Source organism: Hylobates moloch, unplaced genomic scaffold (assembly GCF_009828535.3).
Source record: "Hylobates moloch isolate HMO894 unplaced genomic scaffold, HMol_V3 SCAFFOLD_8, whole genome shotgun sequence".
Lineage (NCBI taxonomy): Eukaryota > Metazoa > Chordata > Mammalia > Primates > Hylobatidae > Hylobates > Hylobates moloch.
Genome location: NW_026652283.1, coordinates 121,663,044 through 121,682,786, shown reverse-complemented (window position 1 = coordinate 121,682,786; position 19,743 = coordinate 121,663,044). Strand labels below are relative to the sequence as shown.

Below are 19,743 nucleotides of genomic sequence, written 5' to 3'. Positions count from 1 at the left end.
CAGTGAGCTATGATCCCACCGCTGTACTCCAGCCTAGGCAACAGAGCAAGGCCGCATCTCTGCAAAGAAAAAAAAAGAATCATTTTTCAGTACCTTTATATTGTTTCTGTAGCTTAACAGTCTTGTTTTGCAGATGTCGTAAACTCACAGGGGTGGAGAACCGGGAGTCTTTTTTAGCCACTGGGAACCTCTCTGAGAAGTTTCTTTTCTTTCCCTTTCTTTATTATTATTAGTATTTTTCGGCCAGAGGAGGGAAAGGAAGGTGGGCACTAAAACGACAGCTCTTCCCCTGAGACTGCAGCATCCTGGCACCACAGTCCACCCGCAAGCCTTTTGTTCCTGCACGGTCTGTATCTCAAGACCAACAACTCCATATCTATGAAGATAAAAATTGTTAGTGATTATTTTACTTCTAAGAATTTCTTTTGACCTCAGCTCTGAGGTGACCCTCAGTTCGCCCGCCACCCCAGCTGCCCCACCTTGCTGGCATAGAACAGGGAGTGGAGGTGTGAAGTCACTAAACAGGGCCCAGTATACAAAATGTAAGCCACGCCTCACTCACTTGCTCCCTGGAGAATTTCATCTGCGCCGCGTTGCCTAATAACGGGGTTATCGGAAAGGTCATGATTACATTCCCTATTCATTCCCTGGAGTCTTTTTTCCCTGAAACTGTATTGTACTTGGGCCAAGATTCTTGATGAATCATTCAACCAGGAGAAATGGGGTTGTTGTTGGTTTTTTTTTTTTTTCTTTTTGAGAGAGCACACTTGTGGGTGGTTGAATATGGATAAAAATAAACAGGAAAACAAAAATCAAATTCCTGGCCCTAGGAAATGAATTGTTACCTTTACCTCATATTGGTAATACATATTATATCTGAAAGCATTTGCTAATGATTGCATTTTCCCCCTAACACTCCCATAACATATAATTCTCATTTTACAAGTCACGAAACGAAGATCCTGGGGTCTGAAGGAACTTGGCTGGGGTGAGGATGGCAAGCTCTTGGGTGGAGCTCTGAGCCCTGGCACTGTCCTCAAGGGTCTGTGACATTTGTGCTGTGGTCAGCTCTGTGCACTCTTCCCTCCCTGCTGCTGTTATCACGAAAGGCTGGCTTGGCCTTTCTCATAGGCGTATTTCCAATCTCAGGCGCCCTTTTATTGTCTGGGCTCCATTCAAGTGATAAGACATACATATATGCTATTGTGGGAACATCATGTAATATTCTCAACAGCATTGCCAAAAAAAAAAAAGTTTAGCCTCCGCCTGATTTTAACTTATAATGAAAATTTGGTTTGAACATGTCCCCATGTTGATGTTTTCAGGAAAAAGATCCCTGAGCATGCAGGCCTTCTCATGTTGGCCTGGCTCATTCATCGTTTCCCCTAATGACTGACCAGAGAAATGCACGACGCTCCCATGGGGCCACTCGGGAGGCCTCAGGCCTTCGGGCTTCCTGATTCAATAGATACGTGAGGCTTGATCAGAGTCACCACAGTCCACATTTCCATTGCCTCGATAAGGAACCAGTTGCAGAGAGGGGAGGCCATCTGCAGAAGTTGTGGAGAGTGGCAGAGAGGAGAGTGAGGACGGGGACTGCCCCCTTCCAGCCCCTCTCCTCCAAGGACAGCCTTATTTTATCCCCACCCAGGTTTCCACTCCCAGGAGCTCAACAACCACTCAGAAAATGTTTGTACAATTCGAAGACACAGTTCAGACAATATGAAGAATTCTTTTTCCTTTGAGTTGTCCTCAAAACAGATGAAATCTACCAGGATATAAATGAATGAGAACTAAAACTGGTGGGATTTGGTCATGTCAACATCTGATATGTTTAGGCTTTTAAATAGATATATATACATATATCTCAGCCGGGCGCAGTGGCCCATGCCTGTAGTCCCAGCACTTTAGGAGGCCGAGGCGGGTAGGTCGTTTGAGCCCAGCAGTTCGAGTCCAGCCTGGGCAACATGGTAAAATCTCCTCTGTACAAAAAAATACAATAATTAGCAAGCATGGTGGTGCAAGCCTATAGTTCCAGCTACATGGGAGGCTAAGGTGGGAGGATCACCTGAGCTCAGGGAGGTCAGTGCTGCAGTGAGCTGTGATCATGCCACTGTACTCCAGCCTGTGTGACAGAGTGAGAACCTTTCTAAAAATATATATATGTTTATATATAGATATATATTTATATTTATATAAACATTAGTGGGTTTTAAAAAAAATTAACTGCTAGCTCCTAAAACAGTATTTTACCATTAGCTTTGGAAAGGTTTGCTCAGAAAATGAATTTCTAAGCACTCCCTTTATTGCATTTATTGGTCAAACTAATGGGTCCTGGATGGTTATCTTTGAAACTTCCTAAACTGTTGCGTCCCCATCGTTAAACTTATGCCAACAGAACTAAAGTCACTGGATGTGAATTGCATGAGAGATGTAAACGTTTAAAAGCATTATTAAGGCCGGTCGCAGTGGCTCACGCCTGTAATCCCAGCACTTTGGGAGGCCGAGGCGGGCAGATCACGAGGTCAGGAGATGGAGACCATCCTGGCTAACACAGTGAAACCCCGTCTCTACTAAAACCACAGAAAAATTAGCTGGGCGTAGTGGCGGGCACCTGTAGTCCCAGCTACTCGGGAGGCTGAGGCAGGAGAATGCGTGAACCTGGGAGGCAGAGCTTGCAGTGAGCTGAGATCCCGCCACTGCACTCCAGCCTGGGCAACAGAGCAAGACTCCATCTCAAAAAAAAAAGCATATTAAAAGCAGACCAAAAAAATCCTAGAACACAGGAGTCAGTATTCAATTCAGAATAAGAAATATTGTAGACAAGGCAACTTTTTATGTCTATTAGAAATGTGGTAGTTGGTTTGAGAAGTGAAACCAGCCATGTATATGCTGCTCCAAGCATTTTGGTTGTGGCAGGAAACCTTGAAGACTCTTTTGCTGTACAAATTCACAAAGCCCCCCGCAAATACTCCCGTGCTTAGGGGTGAATGCTCAAGTGTGTCACAGCTGCCTTGCAGCTCTGAGGATCAGAAAGGTTAATGGACATAAAAGAAACTTCAAAGCTCAACCTCCTAATGGGAAGCTGCCCTGGGTTTTAGGCTGTCTTTGCTTATTGACCACCTTAATTTATGCTTTGGGTCACGACTGTAGGAGAGACTTTCCTGTGTGTGTGGAGTGTGCTGAACTTGCGTTCCTTTTTGTTGTTGCATATTAGACAGTCACTGTTGAACCTTAAGTGACCTAAAGTGACAGAGCTCATGTTATGGGCTGAATTTTGTCTCCCCAGAATTCATAGGTTGAAGCCTTCCCGATCCTTAGAACATGATTGTATCTGGAGCTAGGGCCCTTAAAGACATAAATAAGGTAACATGAGGTCATAAGGCCCTAATCCAATATGACTGGTGTCCTTATATGAAGAGGAAGAGGCCAGGCATGGTGGCTCGTGCCTATAATCCCAGCACTTTGGGAGGCCAGGGCCGGCAGATCACTTGAGGTCAGGAGATTGGGACCAGCGTGTCCAACATGGTGAAACCCCATCTCTACTAAAAATGTAAAATTAGCTGGGCATGGTTGTGGGCACCTGCAATCCCAGCTACTCGGGAGGCTGAGGCAGGAGAATCCCTTGAACCCGAGAGGCGGAGGTTGCAGTGAGCCATGATCCCACCACTGCACTCCAGCCTGTGCAACAGAGCAAAACTCCATCTAAAAATAAAAATAAAATAAAGGAACACAAAGAAACACCAAAGATGTGTTTGCACAGAGAAGAGTCCAAGTGAGCACACAGGGAGAAGGTGGCCGTCTGCAACCCGAGCCATCTCTCAGGAAGCCTCGGGAGAAACTAACCCCTGTGACACCCGGGTCTTGGACTTCCCGCCCTCCAGAACTGTGAAAAAATAAGTGTCTGCTGGTGAAGCCACCCACCCTGTGGCATTTTGTTACGGTAGCCTGAGCAAACTAGTTCAGCCCAAAATGAATTCTGAGATCACCTGTGGAAATCTGCTTTTAGACAGCAGGAAACTGAGGGCCTCTGATTTTCTAGGCCAGAGTCATGCAGTGAATTACCGAAAGACCCAGAACCCCAGTCCCGGCCCCTGATTTTCAGTTTAGAATCTTTCTTGGTAAGAAGCAGGATCTTATGCTGCGCCCACCAAGTGGAAAACTCTTTTTCATTTACACAGCCACTGACTGTCGTGGTCTCAGACTGTATACCACAGAACCTGGTGTTCCACAAACTTCCCCAGTTTGGAGCAAGAGAAAAAACGTAGTTGAATGAAATGATCAGATTTTATTTTTTAATCAATTTTTCTTAAATGTTGGTGCTTGAAAATAAATGCATGGCAGTAAAGTAATGCTGAAGAACATAGGAGGAAAGAAATAAAAAAGACAGTATCAAATGTTAGCAAAATGGCAGCAAGGCAAATAAGAGGCTCGCAATAGCAAAAAACTGAGTTCTTTGGCTGGGAAAAACTTATAAATAGTAAAAGTCCTGACAATGTTGAAAAAGAAAAGAAGAGATAGGGTTCCATAAGAAATACTAAGAATGAAATTGGAGCGGTCACTGCAGCTATCGTAAGGATATTTTAAAATCATAAGAGAGTGTGATGAACAATTTAATACCAATAAATGTGAAAACAGGTAAGATGGACAATTTTTAGAAAAATGTTACCAAAATTGATTCAAGAAATAGAAAATCTAAACAAGCTCAGGCGTTAAAAAAATTAAGTAGGTAAAATATGTGTATCAGCTGGGCACAGTGGCTCACGCCTGTAATCCCAGTACTTTGGGAGGCTGAAGTGGACAGATCACTTGAGGTCAGGAACTAGAGAGCAGCCCGACCAACACGGTGAAACCCTGTCTTTACTAAAAATACAAAATTAGCCAGGCATGGTAGTGCATGCCTGTGATCCCAGCTACTTGGGAGGCTGAGGCAGGAGAATCACTTGAACATGGGAAGCGGAGGTTGCAGTGAGCCAAGATCGTGCCATTGCACTCCAGCCTGGGCAACTAGAGCGAAACTCTGTCCCCCAAAAAAAAAAAAAACAAACAAATAAAAACAAAAAAAGCAATTATGTATCAACAAAAAAATTTTTAAAAAGTAACAATTTTAATGGCAATCAAAAGTATTCCTCTCAACAGCCACTAAAAAGCCACCTGCACATAGGAATGGTAGCAAGATGACAGAGGAGGAAACTCTAAGCTCTGATCCACCACGGAAACCACTAAAACCAGGCAGAAGCTGTCTGCAACGATGCTGCAGGTGCTCTGAACAACCACCAAATGCATACAGCAACCAGGCAAATGCCTGATCGAGGAAAGCCATATTCAAGTCCGCAGGAAAGTTTTGTGGCATATGGTGGCAACCCAGTTCCCAGTTCCCTTCCTCCAGCTGCAGGGAGCAGACCAGACATGATTTGTTCTAGTCTGGCTGGTTCATACCTGAAGGATTGATCGTCATCTCTGTCTCACATAACATGCAAGGTGGGCAAGAGGTGGGCATGGCTCATGAAAGCCACAGAGAGGCAATTAAGGTAAAAATAGATAAATTGGACTATATACAAATTAAAGACTTCAGTGCATCAAAGGATACCGTCAACAGAGTGAAAAGCAATCTATGGAATAGGGGAAAATATTTGCAAATAACAGGTTAATCTTCACAATATATAAAGAACTCCTGCAAGTCAACAACAGCAAAAAAACCCGATTTCAAAGTGAGCAAAGAACTTGAATAAACATTTCTTCAAAAAAGATGATATAAATGTCCAATAGGCAAATGAAAAGATGCTTAACATTACTAATCATTAGGAAAATGCAAATCAAAACCACAATGAGATAGCACCTCACACCCATTATGATTGCTACTATAAACAAACAACAACAACAACAAAAAACAGAAAATAACAAGTGTTGGTAAGGATGTGGAAAATTGGAAGCCTTGTGTCTGTCTTCATGTAATGTTGAGAATGTAAGATATTGTCGCCACAATAGAAAACAGTGTGGGGTGGCAGTTCATCAAAAAATGAAAAGTAGAATTACTGTATGATCCAACAATTCCCCTTCTGGGTATATACCAAAAAAATTGAAAGCAGGATCTCAAAAGAATAATTGTACATCCACATTTATAGCAGCATTGTTCACAATAGCCAAAAGGCAGAAGCCCAAGTGTTCATCAGTGGATGCATAATAAACAAAAGGTGGTCTATCCATACAATGGAATATTATTGACCCTTAAAAAGGAAGGAGATTCTGATACATGTAACACTGTGGATGAACTTTGAAAACATCATGTTAAGTGAAATAAGCCAGAAACAAAAGGACAAATATCATATGACTATACTTATAAGAGGAACTTAGAATAGACAAAGTCACAGAGACAAAGTATAGTTGAGTTACCAAGGGTGGAGTAGGCAGGAAGGGAGTGGAGAATTATTGTTTAATGGCTACAGAGACTCAGTTTTGGATAATGAGAACATTCTAGAAATTAAATAGTAACGATGGCTACACAGGATTGCAAATGTACTTCATGCCACTGAAGTGGACACTTAAAAAATAGCTAATATGGTAAATTTTATGTTATGTCTGTCAAACTTTTAAAGGCACCCTCCACAGATAGTTTTAGTAGTAAGTTTTACCAAACATTATAAAGTTTTACAGGAAAAAAAAAAGAAATCTATTCACCTCATTTTACAAGGCTAGCATGATCTTGACCTAATACTGGTTTAAAAAACTCATTTGTAAACAAGTACATAAAAATCTGAGGCTGAGTGCCGTGGCTCACACCTGTAATCCCAACACTTTGGAAGGCTGAGGTGGGCGGATCACAAGGTCAGGAGATCGAGACCATCCTGGCTAACACAGTGAAACCCCATCACTACTAAAAATACAAAAAATTAGCCGGGCGTGTTGGCACGTGCCTGTAGTCCCAGCTACTCGGGAAGCTGAGGCAGCAGAATCGCTTAAACCTGGGAGAAAGAGGTTGCAGTGAGCCAAGATTGTGCCACTGCACTCCAGCCTAGGCAACAGAGTGAGACTCCATCTAAGAAGAAGGAAAAAAAAAAAAAAACTCTGCAATAAGATATTTCATAAGTCAAATCTGGCAGTGTGTTTTGAAAACACACACACACATAACCAAGTGTGGTTTAACCTAAGAATGAAAGGATAAATGAATAGCATTGTCTTTTTTCTAATCCATTAATTTTCTTAGCAGTGTTAAAAAGCAGTAGGGAAGATTCAATGCCCAGTAATGATTTAAAAAAAAAAAAAAAAAAAAACTCTTCAGAAACCAGGAATAGATAACTTTCTTAACTATGGAGGTTATCTATAAAAAATGTACAACAAATATTGAATGGTGAAAACCTTAGTTTAAGGCTTAAATCAGGTATAAGACACACATGAATGCTATTACTCTTACTCTTCAACAGTGTTCTATGATTCCTAGTCAAGGGAATAAAATGAGAAAAAAAAGTGTAAGAATTATACAGGAAGGGACACATTTTGTTTGCATGTGATACAGTTGTCTAGATAGAAACATCAAAGAGAGTCAATAAACTGTTAAAACTCATTCAGCAAAATTACTCTTTATAAGATCCACTCACTGAAATCATTAGCATTTGTATACCCAATGATAAACAATTATAAAATGTAATAGAAAAAATAGTAAGTAATAGTGGATTCAAGGCTAGCCATGTAATACAGGCCGAACATTCCTAATTTTAATGTGAAATGCTCCAATATCCTAAACTTTTTGAGTGCCAACCTGTCAACACAAGTGGAAAATTCCACACCTGACCTCATGTGACAGGGCATAGTCAAAGCACAGGTGCACGACACAGTTGATTTAGTGTCCCCAAGGGGAAAAAAAAGACCCACCCAGCCGCCTTCAACTATAGTGTAACCTTTCCATGCACACCCAAATTCCCCCACACAAGCACACCCACAACGCGTAATAAAATGGCATGTGTGCAGGCTGGATGCACCCACCGCAGATTCCCCATGACACCTCATGTGGGGCCAAGAACTCCATGCATTACTCACTGTGGTTTTTTGCGTATTCTATGCAGTATCATGTAAAAATATTACTGAAAATGTCAAAAAGGCCTGCAGATCCCCCATGTGTAACAGTGATCGGAAAAAGAGGAAGAATTTATGTTTATCAATAGCACAGTCAACTTGTTGGAGGAACTGAACAGCAGTATAAGTGTGAAACGTCTTACAGAAGATTATGGTGTTGGGATGACCATCATATATGACCTGAAGAAACAGAAGGATACACTTTTGAAGTTCTATGCTGAATGTGATGAGCAGAAGTTAATGAAAAATAGAAAAACTCTATGTAAAGCTAAAAATGAAGATGTCAGTCGTGTACTGAAAAACTAGATCTGAAGGCATCACAGTGAACCCGTGCCACTCGGTGGTATGCTGATCATGAAACAAGCGAAGATCTATCCCGGTGAACTGAAAATTGAAGGGAAATGTGAATATTCAACAGGCTGGTTGCAGAAATTTAAGAAATGACATGGAATTCAAGTTTTAAAGCATGCAGATCACAAGGCAGCATCAAAACTCATTGACGAGTTTGCCAAGATTATCGCTGATGAAAATCTGATGCCAGAACTAGTCTGTATTGCTGATGAGACATGACCATTTGGGTGCTATTGCCCCGGAAAGATGCTGACTACAGCTGATGGGACAGCCCCTACAGGAATTAAGGATGCCAAGGACAGAATGACTGTGCAGTGCTGTGTAAATGCAGAAAGCACGCCTAAGTGTAAACTTGCTCTCGTGGGCAAAAGCTTTTGTCCGTGCTGTTTTCAAGGAGTAAATTTCTTACCAGTCCATTATTACGCTAACAAAAAGCCGTAGATCACCAGGGACATCTCTTCTGACCGGTTTTACAAACATTTTGTACAGGCCTCTTGTGCTTGCTGCAGGAAAGTTGGACCGGATGATGACAGCAAGATTTTCTTATGCCTTGACTACTGTTCTGCTCATCCTCCAGCTGAAATTCTCATCAAAGATAATATTGATGCTGTGTACTTTCCTCCAAACGTGACTTCATTAGTTCAGCCATGTAACCAGGTATCTTTAGATGCATGGAAAGTAAATATAAAAACACTTTCTTGAATTGCACGCTCGCAGCAGTGAACGGAGGTGTAGGTGTAGAAGATTTTCAGGAGTTGAGCATGAAGGATGCTATAGATGCTTTTGCCAACGCTTGCAACACAGTGACTAAAGACACAGCTGTGCGTGCCTGGCGTGACCTCTGGCCTACGACTGTGTTCAGTGATGATGATGAACAAGGTGGTGATTTAGAAGAATTCAGCTTGTCAAGTGAGAAGAAAAGGATGTCTGACCTCCTTACCTATGGAAAAAATATACCTTCAGAGTTCATCAGTCAGCTGGAAGAAGTAGACATTAATGTCGTTTTTAACATTGATAATGAGGCTCCAGTTGTTCATTTCAGTGACTGATGGGGAAATAGCCAGAATGGTTCTGAATCAAGGTGTTCATGATGATACCAACTGAAGATGACGTTAACACTGCAGAAAAAGCACCCGTGGACAGCGTGGAGCACGTGTGATGGGTTAACTGAGGCCTAGAGCAGCGTGCATTCACAACAGAACAAGAAATCATGTCAGCTTATAAAATCAAAGAGAGACTCCTAAGACAAAAAAGAAAGAAAAAAAATTAGCCAGGCATGGTGACACATGACTATAGTCCCAGCTCCATGGGAGGCTGAGGTAAGAGTCTTGCCTGAGCCCAGGAGTTAGAGGCTGCAGTGAGCCATGATCATGCCACTGCACACCAGCCTGGGATACAGAGCGAGGCCCTGTCTCAAAAAAAAATAAAAACACTAAGTAAATATTTTATGCATGAAACAAAGTTTGTGTACACTGAACCAACAGAAAGCAGCTGTCGATTCTAAGACCATTGTTAGTGAGGCGGATACCATTAAAAATTCTACGACCATTGTTAGTGGGGCAGATACCATTAAAAAGCCACCCAGCAGAATGCCTCCTTGTCCCCAGAGGACCCACTTCCTGGGCCAGTAACTGCTTCTCATGTTCCTTCTCACCTAAAATGTAAAATGCAGTGTCCCGTAACCTTTGGATCAAAGCTCAGCATGGTTGGGAGACCAGAGGCCTGCTGTTGTTTGTTGTTGCTGCTGTTGTTCAACAGCTGATTCTGGTCTCTCCTGATGCCACTGGCTGCTTAGCTCCCCTGAGCACATCAGTCTTCACTGTGTTAATGGCATGTCTTATTTTTTACTGTTAAGTACTTATGTGTGAATAAGTGTAAGGAAATGATTGCTTGTTGGTAGTGTATAAATTCAGAGTCAGGGCCAGGCACGGTGGCTCATGCCTGTAATCCCAACACTTTGGGAGGCCAAGGCGGGCAGATTACTTGAGGCCAGGAGTTCAACGCCAGCCTGGCCAACATGGCAAAACCCCACCTCTACTAAAATTACAAAAATTAGCCAGGCATGATGGCACACGCATGTAGTCCCAGCTACTTGGGAGGCTGAGGCAGGAGAATCGCTTGAGCCCGGGAGGCAGAGGTTGCAGTGAGCCAAGATTGCACCACTGCACTCGAGCCTGGGCAACAGAGAGACTGTCTCAAAAAAAAAAAAAAAATCAGAGTCAGGAATGAGGGTGATGCCGCACAACCACTGATTGTCCACATGGGGGTGAGGGCTGAGATAGTGACACCTCTGCTTTCTGATGGTTCCATGTACACAGACTTTGTTTCATGCACAAAATTTATTTATTTGTTTATTTTTTGAAACAGAGTTTGGCTCTGTTGCCCAGGCTGGTGTACAGTGCTGCGATCATAGCTCATTGCAGCCTTTAACTCCTGGCCTCAAGCGATCTTCCCACCTCAGCCTCCTGTATAGCTGGGACTACAGTCATGCTGTCACACCTGGCCATCACACCAGTCTATGCACAGAATTACTTAAAACATTGTATAAAATTACCTCTAGGCTATTGCCGATGAAACATAAATGAATTTTCGTTTTAGACTCTGGTCCTATCTTCAAGATCTCTCATTGTCCATTCCAAAAATGCCCTCCCCCCCGCAAAAACAAAATCTGGAATTCAAAACATTTCTGGTCTCGAGCATTTTGGAAGAGGGACACACCACCTGTAATATCCTTTTACACATTTCTTTGATGGGAAACAGAAGTTGGTGTGGTAGGAGTCACACATAAACGGCAGACTTTCTTGTCTGTGACACATTCTTAGGATGTCCTAGAGAAGTACCAGCGATGTGAATGTCTCCAGTCAAATATCAGAGCAGAAAAAATATGTTGAGAACTGCTGTATTATGAGACTGAGCTACTTTCTTCAAACAACCACATGTTATCAAGTCATTCACTCATTTACCCAGTAGATATTTCCTACGCACTCGTCATATGCCGAGCATACTCTAGGCACTGCAGGTACAGCAACTGACGGGAATGTATAGCCTTTGCCCTTGTGGGACTTAACATTTAAGGAAGAAGACAGGCAACAAACAGTTTCTTTAAAAATCCTTATGGTGGTAAATGCAATGAAGAAAACAGGGTGAGTATGGAGAGTAGGAGTGAGGTAGACCCCTTGCAGACGAGTGGCATTTGAGCTGGGGCCCAGATGATGAAGAGAAGGATGGACTCTTGTAGGTCTATTGGACTGGCCCTTCCAGGAACGATAGGGGCTGAGAGGTCAGGAGAAGCGGTAAGTTTAGCGTGGCTGAAATGAAGGGAGAGAAGACAAAGCGATAGGAAATGAAGCTGGAGAAGCAGGCAGCTTCAGGCTGGACCATTCCAGACCACTGACACCTTAACAGACAACAGCAAGAAGTTTGGGTTTTGTTCTAAGAATAAATGGAAGTCGCAGAAGGATTTTAAGTGGGAGGAATTGACTATGGTGTATGTTTGTTTACTCTGTTTGTGTTTGTTTTTGTTTTAATGGATACAGAGTCTCCCAATGTTGCCCAGGCTGGTTTTGAACTCCTGGGCTCAAGGGATCCTCCTAACTCGGCCTCTAAAGGTGCTGACACATGTTTTTTAATGGAAGCAGAGAAAGCAATCTTGGACCTTTGCAGTGGTTCAGGTGATTAGTGATGGGGGTTAGGACCAGGGACGTATCGATGGAGGTGTTGTGAAGTTGTCAGATTTTAAATATATATTTCACAGCCTGTTGCACTTGCCGATAGATTGGATGTGGCATATTAGAGAAAGAAGAATCGAAAGTGGTACCTAGTCTTGTGTTCTGAGCTACCAGAATGAGGCATCTAGAAGCCAGGAACTGGGAGAAGCACAGAAGGAGCGGTGGTTTATTCAGTCTGCAGAAGCAGTGCCTACGGGACCGCTGTGTGAAAGAGGAGAGATGTGACATGAGCAGATGAAAATCACACAGCAGGCAGCTCTGGGCTCATTATGAGAAACGACTCTAGGAATATTTGTAACCCGCTGGGCTCTACTGCCAAGGGCTGCCTTAAGCCATGAAGCCGCAGAGGCTGGGTGACCACCGTCCCACAGTGAGGGAGCTGGGCAATTCCTTACCGGAGTGGAGATCTGGCTAGATCTCCTAGCCCTAACATGCTTACTTATTTTGGCAAGCAAAGATAAAGCTCACATGGGTCCCGTGTGCTCTTGAACTTCTGCACATGGTACCATTAACCACACTTGGATGCTGGTAATCACAGTTTTAGTTAAATAAAGTGACTTGCCCACCGTACTATAAAAAATTAATTTTGGCAGCATGTTGATTCTGTATCCTAACCATAAGACCACACAGAGGCATGGCTAGTAAACTTCAGCTTGTGCATAAATGCCAGCCAAGACCTGCTAAATACTGTTGCATAAATAAATAAATAAATAAATAAATACCTCTTTTTTTTTTTTAAATTTAAATTTCACGGAGCTGCTCAAGGGCAGTTCAGCTTCCTATTCATCTCTGTCTCCACCGGCCAGGACTGGCATTACTCTAACATCTGTCCTATGGCCACATCTTATGGGATGTTTGAGGATTATTCCTATGAAGTGACATTGGAATTTGGGGATGTGGCTATCTTCAGATACCAAATAAACTTGGATAGAAATCATTTTTCCTGTGTGTGTTTACAGTTACGAACGTGGGGCTGTGAGGGGCTCCCTGGACATGACCCTGGAGCTGTCGGCCCTTGTTCAGCGGTCAGATGAGCTTCAGACCTCCCAGAGTGCTGACCACACACTCAGTCACAGCCCCGTGCGCACCTCAACGCCACTGCTCAGAAGTCCAGTGTAATTCCTCAGGCAGCACGTCCTAGGGCAGGCCATGAGAGGTGTAAGGTACAGACTGTTGTGAGGTTACATGCAGGCTTCTGTTCTATCTTGTCTCCGTTTAAAGATTGATAGTTCTGGCAGCCTTTATCCCTACCACGATAAATACGTGGATGGAAGGATACACGCGTGGATGGGTGGATGGATGGATGGCTAGATGGGCAGATGGGTAGATGGGTGGACGGAGTGATATTTAATTTCAGAGTCAAAGAAGTCAAACAGTAGAGAAGTACACAGGGTCCCCCATTCTTACAACCCTTCCTTAAAGTAACTACAATAAAGATAGAAGTGTATCTTCTAGATTTCTTTTAAAAACATATTTATGAATGTAAACATATTATGGTCAGGTCCAGTGACTCACATCTATAATCCTAACACTTTGGGAGGCCAAGGTGAGTGGATTGCTTAATGCCGGGAGTTTGAGACCAGCCTTGGCAACATAGAAAGACCCTGTCCCTACAAAAAAATTTTAAAAGTACCCTGGTGTTGTGGCACCTGCCTGTAGTCCTAGCTACTTAGGAGGCCAAGGTGGGAGGATCACTTGAGGACAGGAATTCCAGGCTGCAGTGAGCCATGATCATACCACTGCACTTAAGTCTGGGCAATGGATCAAAATCCCATCTCTTTAAAAAAAAAAAAAAAAAAAAAAAGCATATTTACATAGAAATAAATGTATATAAACACAGATATTGTTTAGGGATTTGGTTTTATATATATTGGAGAATCACACATTTTTTCAGGAGCTTTTATTTAACCCTATGTCTAGAAGATCCTTCCAGCTTAACACATATACAGCTACTTCATTCTTTTTAACTATTGGGAGGTACTGTAATTAATTTATGTGCTTTCTGTTATTTTTATTGTTCTGCTATTGTATTTATTTATTTATTTTAGAAACAGGATGTCACTGTGTTGCCCAGGCTGGCCTCAAACTCCTGGGCTCAAGCAGTCCTCCCACCTCAGCCTCCCAACTAGGTGGGACTACAGGCATGAACCCTGCAATACGGCTGGCTTCTGCTGTTTTAAACTCGTGTGTGTGTGTGTGTGTGTGTGTGTGTGTGTGTGTGTGTGTGTGTGTTTTCTAATTGAACAAACTGAATTCAATTTTAAGAGATTTTCTTGAGCTGTAATTATTCTAGTCCAAACCCAGGCTCATGAAGATTTCTGTAAAATAGATTCAAAGCAGTGAAATTACTGTGCCCTAGGATATGTGTACTTAAATTCTGATACACAAGGCTGCACCAATTTGCACTTTTACTAACAGTATATAAAGCCCTATTTCCTATGTCCTATAAAATCCCATGTCCAGTACTGGACATAACCCATATTTTCAATATTGGGTGATCCAATTAGTTAAAAAAATAGATCTCATTAATTTGTAGTTCCCTGATTACTAAATTACTAATGAGTCTGAATATCTTAGATAGGATCGTGAATTGCCTGTCCTGATCCCTTACCTGTTTTGAAATTGGGTTATTTATATTTTTCACACTGTTTTACAGCAATACTTACATAATACGGACATTAAACTTTTGTTGTAAGTGTTATAAAATTCTGTCTCTTTAACTGAACTTATGGTGTCTTAAGTATTACCAAGTTTTTAATTTTTAACTGTTATTTTTTATAAAATTAAACACCTCTTTTCCTCCATGGCACCTACCCTTTGTGGTTTTGCTTAGAAAGGCCTTCCTCACCCTCTGAGCTTTAAAAATAATCTCATATTCTCCTATCTATAGTTTTAAAAAATATTTAGACCTTTAATGCATCTGCACTTCACTTACTGTATAATGTGAGGGGAGCATGTTGTTTTTGATAACTAATTTATTGACACTAACTTATAATGCCCCCTGTGAGTCATCTCTTACATTCCCACATGGTATGGGTGTGTTTCTGGTTATTCTCGTCCATTGATCTGTTTGTCTATTCTGAGTGCCAACCTCTATTTTACTGCTGTAATTGTACAGACTGTTTTGATATCTGGTATGTCAAATTTTTTCTCATTATTTCTCTTTTTTAAAATCATCTTCCTATGCATTTTTTTCTTTCCTATAAACTTTAGAATAAACATGTCCTTTTCTTTTCTAAAAGTTTCAAATTTTTGGATTATATAGAATTTTTAGATGAATTTGGAAAGAGCATCATTTTTTCTGCTTTTTTTATGATTTTTCAAAACTGACATTAGTCAGAAAACTAAGTGTAAAAATTGAATCCATAGAGTTTTTACAACCTGGAAGAAAATACAAATGTGGTTGAATGACTTTATAACCTGAGTATCGGAAAAGGCTTCCACCTACCTATGACTCAAAACCCCAATGCAACAAGACAAAGTGTTGATATAATTTGAATACATAAGAAAGTAAAACTTATACATGGCAAAAGGTTACGTAAGAACAGTCAAGCCAGGTGTGGTGGGTTATGTCTGTAATCCCAGCATTTTGGAAGACTGAGGCAGGAGGATTGCTTGAGCCCAGGAGTTCGAGATCAGCCTGGGCAACAAAGTGGGACATTGGCTCTACAAAAAATCAAAACATTAACTGGGTGTGGTGGTGCACACCTGTAGTCCTGGCTACCCGGGAAGCTGAGGCTGGAGGATCACCTGAGTCCAGGAGACTGAGGCTGCAGTGAGCCATGTTTGCACCAATGCACTCTAACCTGGGTGAGAGAACGAGACCCTATCTCGAAAAAAGAAAAAAATGTAAATCATAATAATACCTGCTTCACTGTTATGGAGAGAAGTAGTATGCCTAGTACTAATAAATAATAATTGTTATATACGGTGTTATTAGCTATATGATTTCTTATATATATAAGCTGTCACAAATGTTAGTGTTCCTCTCTTCAGAAATTCATCTGAGAGTCCCTCACTGGCCCAGGCCTCCTGGGTAGATGCACATTTGCATTGAGAAGACAACACTTAAATTCTGGGAAACTATCTTGAGCTGTAACTAAGATAAGTCATTTGTTTTCTTCCATTTTTAAAAATATTGATAGAATAAACCCATTTTTTTTCTTTTTTGTACCATACCACCAGGATAGCTTTCCACCTTCCATCACTCATCTATGTGACTTCTTAAGTTCCTTCAAATATAACTCTGTAATTATAATTATATAGTCACACAATCATTGTGATTCTTTAATTGCAGTTGACTGATTTAATCTACCTTATCATCCAATCGGTGCTCACAGTGGATTTCATTCCTTTTTTTTCTAACAGTAGGAATAGAATGCAGTGCACTTGCCAGGATTGAGGAAAGAGGGAGGGGTTGGTTCCGCCAGCTGCCAGGCTCACCTGTGCTGACCCTTCAGCTGCACCTGCAGCACTGTCCTGGACCAGGCGCAACTTGTAATTTTCATAAAATAGCCGAGTTTCAAACTGATGGGACTTTAGAGCTTCTTTAATTTAAGCTATGAAGAACTGAGTTTTAGAAAGTATGCTTATTCACTTGGAATTCCATAAAAAATACCTATGCTGGGTAGATAGGATAGCACCGCCTACCTCTCACCACTGCTGTCATAATTAAAACTCATCTATGTATTTACTTATACTGTGCCTTATGCTGAGAGTATTGAAGTGGTGAGCTAAGATTAGAAATTCTCGGCTCCACATGGCACATGGATACATATGTAACAAACCTGCACATTGTGCACATGTACCCTAAAGCCTAAAGTATAATAATAAAAATAAAAATAAAATTAAAAAAAGGTTAAGAGGATTAAAAAAAAAAAGATATTATACCTTCCTGTTTAACCTTCTGATATTTAGAGCATGTACAAGAAGATCTGTGATACTCAGTTTGTTTGACTCTTGAAGAGTTGCAGTTTTGAAATTTTTCAGAGTAAAAATTTTGTGTTCAAAAGCTGTATTTCAAATTTCACATCAAATGGCTTAATATATTACATTGATTCCACTGGATCATGATGATGTTAACTTTTAGCATCACATGATGAAGTAAAACTTTGGTATTGTTATTGTGGTAATTTCAGAAAATTCAATATGCACTGATATTTCATTGACATACCTCCTGCTACTGACAGAAGAATTTGGGTAAGATGGCTTTTAAACAGTATCACCTCTGAAGTTAACCAAATACATTACAGAATGTAAGATATAATATTTTCTAATATCAAGACTGAAAAGCCTAATACTCTACCTGTTATATGATAGACAGAATTAAACCCAATTCCAAATCTTCCGACCTTCAGAGGATCATCCTTTTTCCTGCTTCTTGCTATTTCTTGAATGCCGTGCCAGTCCTCTGGGGTGCAAACTGCATTGTTGTACACATAGAGAGCTGGCCCTAGGTGTGAAAATGTGCAGGCAGGTATTCAGAAAAAGATACCAGAGCGTTCTGTTCTCTCAAGAAATCTTCTATACAAAATCTCTTATTTGAAGGGAAAATAGAGGAGTGAATAGAGTGACTGAATTCCACACTGTAATTCTGTTTTTACAGTAAAAATAAAGACACACACTGAAGTAAAAAAAAAAAAAAAAAAAGAAAGAAATTTTCGGCACCTATGTCACAGACTGGCAAGCTTCCCACCCTGCCCACCGAGTGTTCTGACACAATGGGAGTGTGTTCTGCATCTCATGGGACCTGTGGCTATCAAGCACTTGAACTGGCCAGTGTGACTGAGAACTGAATGTTTCATTGTATTGAATTTTGCTTCATGTTAATTTAAAAAGTTATGTGTGCTCTATGGATGGGGGGCCTATGGACAACACAGCTCTTGACCATGTTTTTAAATATAGTTTCATGTATATACAAACAGGTTATCACTTTCCTGTGTGGCTGGCTATTATGAATGCTAAACTGCTTTCCCCTCTCTCTAGATTCCATCATCCAGCACAAGGTCTGTGCCTCTGAAAACTACCTATTGCCACAACGACAGTGACCTCATTGGCCTGTGGTGACTGCACACAGCTCACAAAACTGTCTTTGGATGTTCAGATGAGAAACAAAACTGTGAAGAGAACGAACTGGCGTATACAAGATGACTTCTGATACCATGTTTGCCATGTGTCGTGGTTCTTAAGAACTCTCAGGTGACTTTCTGATGACGGAATGGGTGTTTCAGAGAAGCTTCGGGCCTTTTTGTTTTGTTTTTATTATTTTTTTTTTGAGACAGTCTTGCTCTGTCACCCAGGCTGGAGTTCAATGGCACAATCTCGGCTCACTGCAACCTCCACCTCCCAGGTTCAAGCGATTCTCCTGCCTCAGACTCCTGAGTAGCTGGGATTACAGATGTGTGCCACCATGCCTGGCTAATTTTTGTATTTTTAGTAGAGACAGGGTTTCGCCATGTTGGCCAGGCTGGTCTCAAACGCCTGACCTCAGGTGATCTGTCAGGCCTCTTCTATAGAATTCCAGTCTTTGTATCTTAGTAATGATCATAATTGAAAGGTCACAGAACCTTTGTCATTAGAACACAGTACTGCCAAATAAAGGATGGAAATTCATTGACATTGTTTTATTACTGAGAACAACTAGAGAACTCTGAAAGTTTCTTGGCTTAAACTCGATCTTTATTAATACATTATCTATTAGGTAGGAAAGACATTTGTCAGTTATTAAGGTGACTTTTATCTAGCGGAGATTCCTCTCTTAAAGTAATGAAAGGAGATAGGTATGGGGGGTGTTATACAGGATAATTGGTGCCATCTGAGTGTCTTACTTCTGCAAGCCTGCTTGATGGTGAGCAAAGCATCACCAACAAGGGATCACAATGTCCATTGGCCACTTTTTGCTTGCCATCCTCGAGATGAAATTGGCAGCTGGGGCTGATTCATAGAAACACCGATTTCTGGCTGAGCACAGTGGCTCACACCTCTAATCGCAGCCCTTTGGGAGGCTGAGGTGGACAGATCACTTGAGGTCAGGAGTTCGAGACCAGCCTGGCCAAGGTGGCAAAACCCATCTCTACTAAAAATACAAAAATCAGCTGGGTGTGGTGGCACACACCTGTGGTCCCAGCTCCTCAGGAGGCTGAGGCAGGACAATCGCTTGAACCCAGGAGGTGGAGGTTGCAATGAGCCGAGGTTGCAGTGAATCAAGATTGCTCCACTTCACTCCAGCCTAGGCAACAGAGTAATTCTCCATCTCAAATAAATAAATAAATAAGAAACACCGATGTGTCTGTCACCTTCTAAACAAATGAAATGCTAGGAAATCCTAGCCAGAGTGATCAGGCAAGAATAAGCCATAAAAGTCATCCAAATAGGAAAAGAAGTCAAACTGTCTGTCTTCACTGCCGATATGATTCCATACCTAGAAAACCCTAACGACTCTGCCAAAAGGCTCCTGGAACCGATAAACGACGTCAGTAAAGTTTCAGGATAGAAAATCCATGTACAAACATTAGCATTTCTATACACAATAGCATTCAAGCTAAGCACCAAATAAAAAACGCAATCCCATTTCCAATAGCCACGGAATGAAATA

The 19,743-nt window shown here is 41.5% G+C and overlaps 1 protein-coding gene across 6 annotated transcripts in view; it reads left to right on the top strand.

The window, feature by feature from the left end:
- MCPH1 (microcephalin 1) overlaps positions 1–18,761 on the top strand; it is a 238,303-nt gene extending 219,542 nt beyond the window's left edge. For 5 of the 6 annotated variants that reach the window (XM_058442965.1, XM_032162515.2, XM_058442966.1 and 2 more), the window contains one exon: positions 18,135–18,761. In XM_058442965.1, the coding sequence (XP_058298948.1) occupies positions 18,135–18,196 (62 nt within the window). In that variant the 3' untranslated portion in view covers positions 18,197–18,761. Of the gene's footprint in view, positions 1–16,145; positions 17,349–18,134 lie in introns of all 6 variants that reach the window. The other variant, XR_009214583.1, reaches the window with a different exon arrangement.
- The last annotated feature ends 982 nt before the right edge of the window (positions 18,762–19,743 follow it).